Source organism: Zophobas morio, unplaced genomic scaffold (genome assembly GCF_036711695.1).
Source record: "Zophobas morio isolate AGI-343-1 ecotype UQ-CSIRO unplaced genomic scaffold, CSIRO_AGI_Zmor_V1 ptg000007l, whole genome shotgun sequence".
Taxonomy (NCBI): domain Eukaryota; kingdom Metazoa; phylum Arthropoda; class Insecta; order Coleoptera; family Tenebrionidae; genus Zophobas; species Zophobas morio.
Window position 1 is genome coordinate 7721162 of NW_026972112.1, and position 10959 is coordinate 7732120.

General features: G+C 46.3%; 1 protein-coding gene across 1 annotated transcript; it reads left to right on the forward strand.

The window, feature by feature from the left end:
• The first annotated feature begins 1493 nt into the window (after positions 1–1493).
• LOC135123912 (uncharacterized) lies at positions 1494–10885 on the forward strand. Its single transcript, XM_064048770.1, has 5 exons — positions 1494–1536; positions 5824–5951; positions 10338–10547; positions 10600–10677; positions 10733–10885. Exons 1-5 carry the CDS (start codon positions 1494–1496, stop codon positions 10883–10885), a joined length of 612 nt encoding a protein of 203 aa, XP_063904840.1.
• Positions 10886–10959: the final 74 nt, after the last annotated feature.

Sequence of the window (10959 nt, forward strand, 5' to 3'; positions counted from 1 at the left end):
CTCGCCGTTGAAATTCAACTTCATCCACTAGTTCCATAATGTACTATTTTTCCACTAGTAGCATTACAATGGCTAATTGTCGACTTGTCTAGAGGTTTGTAATTTGGAAAATTGTGAACCTTGGTCAATAATGTAAACGTGAAGTTGGCCACCGAATGTGACAACTGTCAACAACTGTCAGAAAAAATGAGACATAACCTGAAAACTATCATTTTGAAAAATTTGCTTTTAAATTATGCCCTGGAATGATTTCCAAACCCTGAATTGATTATTCTCGGTGTAATTGAGGATAAATTGGTGAAACTAAATTGATGAAGTTGATGGGAGTGAAAATGAAGTTTGCGGGAGTGAAACTGACTCATGGTTCCGATTTGGTTTGACTTGATTTGTCGTAGATGAGCTTTGGACTATTTCGGCGATTTTTTTTTATAGAAGATCGAGCCGTCGTTGTATCCTTCTGCTACGCTGGAGGATTTCCATTCCCCGTGTCGCTTTAACGACACGAGGTCCATATCTTTTTCAGCCAAATTTGTCGCGGTCGCGTAAGTACGACGGAATGAGGAGGGGTACTTGATGGTTCACTTTACAACATTTTTCACACAAAAATTTATTAAAAACGGGAAATATGGAGGAAATTAAAACAAAAGTTCTGGACCATTTCTGGATTGTCAAAAAATAATAAAATTGCAAAGCTTACTAAAATGACGTGAGTACATGTTTTTATTGATGCACTTCAGAAAAAACATTTTGAAAATTCGCAAACCTCAAATGGGCTACTAGTGGAAAAAATAGTATATTAACCACGTTTGTGAAGCCAATTCTAGACCTCGCGCTTTAGAGCCCTCGACGCTGCGCGTCTCAGGTTCTAATTTGCGCTCTGTCTAGAATGTCTGTCTTCACAACCTTAGTTAATAATATACTATTACGGGTTTCTAGAAATGTTGATGCTACTTATAATAAATGCACAAAATTCATTATCGGTTGACACAATATTTTAAACACTAATGCTTCGGAAAAACCCAAACTTGCCACAGCAATGTTATGAGATTGTAAATATTGAAAACATCATCAAAATTTCATACTTTCCCATTCTCATTCCCCCTTGTCAAAGGAACAGAGATAAAAGTAGGTATTTATATTTCTAAGTCTTCCACTCACTGTTCTCTACTTGTCCTATTAAAAATTATATACATCTAATTATTGTAGGTTATTAGTATTACATTATTCAGAGATTTGTTACTGAGTTATAATGAGCAATTTAAGTACAATAAAATGCATTGAAAGAAAAACAAGTAGTGTGGTGTCACAGTTTGTAACTTTATCAATATGTATGATGTACATGTACTTTTAAAAACACTGGAAAACCAAACTCTAGATTGTGAATAACTTAATCTTAATACATAAAATCTTATCTATAAATTTTTCTTTCACAATCTTCACATTTTATCGATAATGAAGTGTTGGTTTCCTTACTTTAATTTTAATTGCTTAAGATGCAGACAATTAGACATAAAGTAATTGTTTTAGGGAATCAAGGTATACTAAACACACAATATATGTTACTGATATTAAGATTAACTGTATATAATATTATTTATTTTATTGTAGGAACAACCGTTCCAACAAAATCAGGTGTTCTACCTGAGGGCATTCGTAATATTTGTATAAATGTAAATATTTCCTATCCTTCGTCTACCTGCCCTACACTTCTACATACTTTCTCTTTTCGCTTCTGGAACTTTCTAAACCCTTCTTTACCTACTTCCACCTCTTCAAATCCGAGCTTACCTGTGTACCATTTTAAACACCCTTCCTTCTTCTCCCTGGCACTCTCGAACAGTAAAGAACAAAATAAAAACTGAAAACCGTACCGTCGCTTTTAAATCACCAACAATACGCACAACTGGTGACCCCGACGTGATTGAAAGAAGAAAAAAACGTGAGTATTATACCAGTGATCGCGACGAGTATAGTGCGGAATTTCGAGTGAAATAAAAACTATGGCGTCAAACGCGAATTCACCCGCGACCCTGTCATCAACCGAGTTGGAAAAATTAATCTGGATGGAAAACACCGTGGCGGTCCTCCTACAGAGGCTGGCTGCAATAGAAGTCCCCCAGGTATCGCAGCCCCAGAACCGTTCGCCCTCAGACTCGCGGCCAGAGACATCGTCGCGTTCGCGTTCGCAATCGGGATCCCGTCATCGAACGAAAGGCGACAGCGGTATTTGCTATTACCACTGGCGTTTCGGCGACACATCAAGAAGATGCGACAAGCCGTGTAGGTATAGTGCCCTACCGGCGGGAAACGCCGAGGGCAGTCGTTAAAGACGGCCATTGACGCCTGCCCCACCACCCCTACAACAACATCGAGCCGTTTATTCGTCACCGAGAGGACAACAGGCAAGAAATTCCTCATCGACACCGGCGCCGATCTGTGTGTGTTCCCGCACGCCCTGCTACCAAAACCGCGTACGAAGTCCGCATATGAACTTTCCGCGGCAAACGGCACCGTCATCGCGACGTACGGAACAATCACGTTGTCGTTGAATTTAGGCTTACGGCGCGATTTTACGTGGAGATTTGTTGTCGCGGACGTGGTAAAACCCATTATCGGAGCCGACTTCCTGGCTTACTACGGACTCCTGGTGGACATAAGAAACCAGCGACTACACGATCAAATTACCCAACTCACTTCCATCGGAGAGGTGACTGAGTGTGAGATCCCGTCCGTAAAAACCATCGCCGGAAGTTCACCGTTCCACGAACTCCTCCAACGGTTTCCCGATGTCACACGTCCAGACGGTACCCCTAAGGCGGTGAAACATTCCACCCGCCACCACATCGTAACCACGCCGGGCCCTCCCATTGCGCAACGTCCCCGAAGACTCGCGCCCGACCGACTCCAGGCAGCAAGGAAAGAATTCGACGCCATGGTCCAGCTAGGAATTGCCCGCCCTTCCCAAAGTTCATGGTCTTCACCGCTTCACATGGTGCCCAAAAAGGGCGACGAATGGAGGCCATGCGGAGATTATCGTGCCCTCAACGCGAGAACCTGCCCCGACAGGTACCCGGTGAGGCACATCCAAGATTTTGCGCAATCCTTACACGGCAAAATCATATTTTCAACGATCGATCTGGTACGCGCATTCAACCAGATCCCGGTCGCAGAAGAAGACGTTCCGAAGACTGCCATTACCACCCCATTCGGCTTGTTTGAATTTCAATTCATGACGTTCGGCTTACGTAACGCAGCGCAGACGTTCCAGCGATTCATGGACGAGGTGTTGCAGGGTCTCGATTTTTGCTATGCATACATCGACGACATCCTCGTCGCATCCGCATCACCAGAAGAACACCTCCAGCACTTGGAAACTGTGTTTCAGCGTTTGAGAGAGTACGGCGTCGTTATCAATCCCATGAAATGCGTCTTCGGCCAGCCAGAGGTCAAATTCTTAGGATATCTCGTTTCCGGCGCAGGTACACGTCCACTTCCAGAAAAGGTCGAAGCAATTCGCAGCTTCCCGCAACCAAGTACAGTAAAAAAGTTGCGTCAGTTCTTGGGTATGTTGAATTTTTTTAGAAGATTCCTACCTAAGGCGGCAGAGACGCAAGCACCTTTGAACGACCTCCTCCAGGGCAACGTCAAAGGAAAAACTCCGGTCAACTGGACACCAGCAACGGTGGCCGCATTCGAGGCGTGCAAGGAGAGCCTCGCCGGAGCCACATTATTGGCACATCCCGAGCCAAACGCACCATTGGCTATTTTTTCGGACGCGTCAGATTTCGCCGTCGGAGCAGTCCTCCAGCAGAAGGTTGACGGTCACTGGCAACCGTTGGACTTCTTTTCCAAAAAACTGAGTCCCACCGAGTCAAACTACGGGGCTTATGATAGAGAACTACTAGCCATTTATCTCGCAGTCTAACATTTTAGGCATATGGTAGAGGCGCGGTCTTTCACCATTTATACAGACCACAAGCCGATCACGTACGCCTTTCAGAAGAAGAATACCGAGTCCTCGCCCCGCCAAATACGACACCTGGACTTCATCAGTCAATTCACGACTGACATTCGCCACATAGCAGGGAACGAAAATGTTGTCGCAGATGCTCTTTCTCGCATCGAGGCCGTGGAAACCTCGATTGATTTCCAGGCTCTGGCAGCAGCACAACAGCAGGATGAGGAACTCGAGAGATTTCGAACAGGTAATACAGGCCTGCAGCTCAAACTGGTACGAATCCCAGGCTGCGACGTATCGGTACTCTGCGACGTCTCCACGCGAACAGCGCGTCCTTACGTCACCGAGTCATTTCGCCGAGCTGCATTCGAGTCGATTCATCGTCTATCCCATCCAGGCGTTAAAGCCACCGTAAAACTGGTGACGCAACGTTACGTCTGGCCATCGGTCAAATCAGATTGTCGAGAATGGGCCCGCAACTGCGTAGAGTGTCAGCGTTCGAAAATCTCACGCCATGTCTCTTCGCCCATCGGTACATTCTCGCCACCATCAGCGAGGTTTGAGCACGTGCACTTGGACATAGTAATTATGCCACACTCAGAGGGTTATCGTTACTGCCTTACCATGGTAGATCGGTACACCCGCTGGCCAGAAGCCGTACCCATTAGCGACCAGGAAGCAGCAACCGTGGCACGAGCTTTTTACGACACATGGATCGCACGATTCGGCACCCCGCTACGAGTAACCACCGACCAAGGTAGACAATTCGAGTCGTACCTATTTAAACAACTAAATTGTTTATTAGGAACCACTCATTTGAGAACTACAGCCTACCACCCCTCAGCCAACGGAATGGTTGAACGCCTACACCGACAGTTAAAAGCGGCAATCATGTGCCACCAGAATAATCGCTGGACTGAAGCCCTATCCACCGTCATGCTCGGCATTCGAGCGGCATGGAAAGAAGACTTCCAGGGTTCCTCCGCGGAGCTCGTATATGGCCAACCTCTCCGCCTGCCCGGTGAATTCCTAGGCATCCCACGCGACGAAAACAGCGCAGACAACAGCACCGCAAGCTTCGTCAAGGAGTTACGTCAACACGTGCGTAACTTGAAGCCATGTGAGGGAACACGACATGGAGCAAAGAAGACCTTCATTTTTAAAGATCTCGCCACGTCCGAACAAGTTTTTGTACGCCACGACGGTCCCAAGCAGCCGCTTCAACAGCCATACGACGGTCCGTACAGAGTCGTAAGGCGATCGGCGAAAACGTTCGTCGTCAACATCAAAGGTCGAGATGTCACCGTTTCAATAGATCGGCTCAAACCCGCGTACATACTCAACGACGACACGCCCACGTCATGGTTTGGCCGCGACACTACGAGGACGACGCCCACAACAGACGAACCAGCGCCCTTCGCAGATCAACCCCACGACGACGACGAGATGCCAGCTTCCACAACGACGAGGACCACGAGGTCAGGAAGACGGGTGCGCTTCCCTGAGCGCCTGCAAAGCGGTTTTTCATAAAAAAAAACACTAGCAGGGGGGTACTGTAGGAACAACCGTTCCCACAAAATCAGGTGTTCTACCTGAGGGCATTCGTAATATTTGTATAAATGTAAATATTTCCTATCCTTCGTCTACCTGCCCTACACTTCTACATACTTTCTCTTTTCGCTTCTGGAACTTTCTAAACCCTTCTTTACCTACTTCCACCTCTTCAAATCCGAGCTTACCTGTGTACCATTTTAAACACCCTTCCTTCTTCTCCCTGGCACTCTCGAACAGTAAAGAACAAAATAAAAACTGAAAACCGTACCGTCGCTTTTAAATCACCAACAATACCCACATTATAATTTTAGGTGTGGGAAAAACCAGTATTATTACTCGTTATGTTCAAAAATCTTACCTGAATAACACAACACCAACCGTGGGGGGTTCTTTATTCGTTCACAGACTTGTGGTAGATAACTTCCCCATCAAATTAGAGGTAGATAGTGCTTGGCATCGGGTAGACAAGCAGCCACTTTCAGGGGCATGAAGTACACAGGGGAAATCCTAAGGATAACCTGTGAAGACGAGTTGTCCCTGAAATGGCTACAACAAACAGTGCGCTCCCTTACACCCTTGTGGGAGGGCGCACAACTTAACGTGGTCCCCTTGGCTGAGCTACCAAGGCTGGTGAGGGCGACCCTGTGGATACCGGGACCACCGGTGGACGCAGGAGTCGTACTTCGCCGCCTGGAGGGTCAGAACCAATGGGCCCACGTCAAAAAATGGCTTCTTTTCCATCGCGAGGCCAAACCCGAGGCTGCCTCTCCAGGCAACCTCTTTGTGTTTGGTCTTGGGATGGAAGAGGCCAAGATAATCAGGGAGAGAGAGGGCAGAATCAATTATATGCTGTCCTCTTTCAACCTGAAACTCAAGGAGAACGAGGCGTCGGCTCAGGAAGAGCGGACCCCTATGGAAGAGGTAGAAACCCCAGGGGGTGAAGCCTCTACCAGTGGGGGCGGGCCCGCCTGAGACATGTGCCTCGTGTCTCCTAGGACAATTATGGGATTTTTGGTTGCAGAGATGGCGCTGCAGCAGATAAATTTCATTCAGATTAACCTGCAGCATTGTCGCATGGCGACGACTGTTTTGTGTCGTCGTCTAGACAAGATGCAGAACACTATAGCAATAATCCAAGAACCATGGATAGTAAAATCCAGGATCGCAGGGTTGAGCAATTTAAATGGCACTGTTGTTTCAGGTACCACAATAGAATCTCCAAGGACATGCGTCTACATTCCGAGGAAAATTAAAGCCGTCCTCCTACCTCAGGTCAGCTCCAGGGATGTGACTGCGGTAAATGTTAAGTGTAACATAGGAAGAGGCGAAGAGCAACTGGTAATAGCATCCGTGTACTTACCACAGGGAGCACAGGAACCATGTCCAACATGGGAAATGGCGAACTTGGTGGAACACTGTGATACCGGAAATATAAACCTCATCATCGGTGCCGATGCGAATGCCCACTGTCTGTTGTGGGGGAGCAAAGACACTAATGATAGAGGAGAAACACTAGCTGAATATCTTTCATCAACAAATCTAGAGATTCTCAACCGAGGCTGCGAACCAACTTTCGTAACATCACGTAGTCAGTCAGTAATAGATATTACACTGGCTATATGGGATATCTCACAATATATAATGGGATGGCACGTCTCTAAAGAGGCGTCAGTGTCAGACCATAGATGGATCATGTATACATCAAAATGTATAGACATGGAGACAAAGACGTACAGGAACCCTAGGCTGACGAACTGGGATTTATACAACGAAGAACTGGACGACAGACTGGGGACCTCCGTGCAGTCTATACCAACAGAATACAGATCGACAGAAGACATAGAGAAAACCTTGACCATTATCAACGACTCTCTAATGTCAGCGTATGAGAAAAGTTGCCCCCTAAAGAAGGAAGGTCTGGGCAAAGGTACACCATGGTGGAACCGAAGGCTCAGCCTACTTCAATCGGAGCTAAGAAAACTTTTCAATAGAGCAAAAAACACTAAGAAAACTGAAGACTGGGAAGCCTATAAAGAGCACCGGAAAGAGTTTAAGAAAGAATTAAGAAAGAGGAAACGGGGAACGTGGAGATCCTTCTGCAGCGACATAACGTCGACTGCTTCGGCCGCAAGGCTGAAGAGAGTTCTCTCGAAGGACCACACACATCAACTAGGTTTCCTAAAGAAAGAAGATGGCACCTTTACAGCCACCTTAGAAGAGTCCGCAGAACTTTTGCTGCAGACCATGTTTCCAGGCAGCACAAGGACTACCTCCCATTCCAAAAGGGATGTAGTCGGTACTCAACCTTCCCCGAAGGACTGGGCGCTGGCTGCAAAGGTAGTCACGGAGGCAAGACTGGAGTGGGCAGTGGACAGCTTTTCCCCATACAAATCTCCAGGAGTTGACGGTATTTATCCCGCCCTCCTGCAGAGGGGAATGAGCAGACTACGCCCTATTTTGTTGCCAATGCTTCGGGCGTGTCTGGCTTTCAGCTACATACCGAATGCATGGCGAAAAGTAAAGGTTATCTTTATACCTAAGCCAGGACGACAAGATTACACCTTGGCTAAATCCTACAGACCAATTAGCTTAACATCATTCTTGCTGAAAACGCTAGAAAGACTAAGCGAAAAAGAGATTCGGGAGACTGCTTTGAGCAAGCAACCTCTACATCCGAACCAACATGCCTACATCCAAGGAAGATCCACCGATACGGCCCTACACACAGTTGTAAACCGTATAGAGTGGGCGATGGAGAACAAACTCTTCACCTTAGGAATGTTTTTGGATATTGAAGGAGCGTTTGATAAAACGACCTTCAAAAGCATAGAGCTAGCCCTACGAGAGCACGACGTGGACCCTACCCTAAGTAGGTGGGTGGCCGGTATGCTGAGGAACAGGGAAGTAATGATTAATGTAGGTGGCACTGAGATCGAGGCTGTTGTAGACAGGGGATGTCCTCAGGGAGGAGTTCTCTCTCCTGTACTGTGGGATACTGTCGTTGACAGCCTGATACGACGCCTCAATGATCTTGGCTACCACACAATTGGATACGCGGACGATCTAGTCATTCTGCTAACAGGAAAAAACGCAGATACATTATGTGAGATAATGCAAGCTGCAGTAAAAATAGTCGAGGAATGGTGCAGCAGACATACCCTCTCCGTTAATGGAGAAAAGACGAAACTAATCCTGTTCACCAGGAAAAGGAAAATTGGTACACTACAGATGCCAAAAATATTTAACACAACGCTTCAACTTTCGGACGAAGTCAAATACCTGGGAGTTGTATTGGACTGGCGACTGAATTGGAAGAAGCATGTAGATGATAAAGTAGAAAAGGCACGCTCGGCTCTTTGGCAATGTCGTAGGGTGGTGGGAAGGTCGTGGGGTTTAAATCCCAAGATCGCCCTCTGGATCTACACGGCAATAGTCAGACCGATGCTGTGCTATGGAGCTTTAGTTTGGTGGCCCAGAGCCAGACAAAAAATAACAGCCCTGCAACTTGAACACGTTCAGAGAATGGCGTGTCTCAGTGTTACAGGAGCAATGAGGACCACTCCCACAGCGGCTCTGGAGACTCTTCTTTGCTTAGCACCTCTTAACCTTTACATAGAGGAAGCGGCAATGACGACGTCTCTAAGACTTCACTCTCTGGGAGTATGGAACAAGCAAGGCCGCACAACGAAGCACACTCGGTTCTTAACGGAGGCGTTCAACAGAATACCCTTGTTAAGGATGGGGTGTGACCGAATGGGCACAAAATTAATATATGAGAAGACATATAGAATATCAATGAATGATAATTCAGAAGGACGAGCCGACATAGATATCTATGTCGATGGTGCCAAAACAGATAGTGGTTCAGGAGCCGGCATCTACTCCGAACAACTGAACGCACAAATCAGTGTACCTCTCGGCACCCACACGTCTGTCTTACAAACAGAACTGATGGGAATAATGCTGGGAGCTAGAATCATTGCTGAACGTGAAATCGGCAACAAATCAATACGCATACTTACTGACAGCAAGTCTGCACTACTAGCCCTGGACAGCTGTATGGTTCGATCCGGGCTGGTATGGGAGTGCAGACAAACGCTAAAGTATGTAACGCAGAGGAATAGTGTGGAACTTTGTTGGATCAAAGGACACAGTGGCAACGAAGGAAACGAGAGGGCAGATGAGATGGCGAAGCGAGCCGCGCGCATGCCCTTCTGGAGACCCGAACCGGCAATCACGCCTTCGGTCGCCCTCTCGAACGAACTCGTAAAGCAATATACCCAGAGACGCCATGAGCAGATATGGGTGAAATTGAGCAGCTGTCGGCATAGTAGAGCTTGTATGGCGACACCAGACCGTAAGTTGACGAAATTTTATCTCTCACTTTCAAGGGACAAACTGCGTACACTGGTAGGATTCCTTACGGGACATTACCAGTTTAACAAACATCTACATACGATAGGGGTGGTAACAGACCCAATCTGTCGTGGATGCAATGAAGAAGAAGAAACAGCTGAGCACATTCTTCGTGAGTGTCCAGCCCTAGCCTCCTACAGGGAATCCATACTAGGGGACATCTGGCCTAGTATGGCAAATATCAGGGAGTTTCCACCCTCTGCATTACTCAAGTACATTCAAGCAGTTGGGTGGCTTGACGAGTAGAGGAGTGGGAAAACACCCTGATATGGACTTGGGGAAGGTACAATGGGCCCAAAGGCGAGGCCTAAGTGCCGGCTGGCTACGGTCAGCCCCCATAATTTAAGAATCCAGAATAGAGGTAGATACATTTTACAATATTAAACCAAAAAAAAACATAACATTTAAGGTATGGGATACTGCCGGTCAAGAACGCTATAGATCCGTGGTCTCCATGTTTTACCGTGGAACAAACGCCGCCATAATCGTTTTTGACGTCACGTCACAGCAGACTTTTGAAAGCGTACAAGAATGGGTTGCTGAATTAAAAACAATTGTTGAAAGTCCGATGGTTTTATGTGTGGTAGGAAACAAAATTGATTTAAGAGAAAATAGGCAAGTATGCATTGCTTTCGTTTTGTTTTATTTATTAAATTAAAAAAAAATGCTAGGTAACTAGAGATGAAGCCTATCAATATGCCAGAAGTATAGGCGCTTCGTATCATGAATGTTCAGCAATGCAAGATCAGGTAATGTTTGGATAGGATCATACTAAATTAAACTACTAAGTTATTTAATTTAAAGGGAGTTGAGGTAATTTTTGATAATCTAGCTCGTGCATTGCAAAGACTGTTTGGGAACAACTGTACAAGAAACGAGGAAACTGTAAATTTAAGTATAAACAGCACAGTATATGGTCGTGGGGTTAAACCAAAGTGTTGTGGTGTCTCGATTTGAAAATTAAATTTCGCGCCAACAAAAGTAGCAACGACCAGAAAGTGGACGATGCTGCTGGTTTATAGAACAATAAG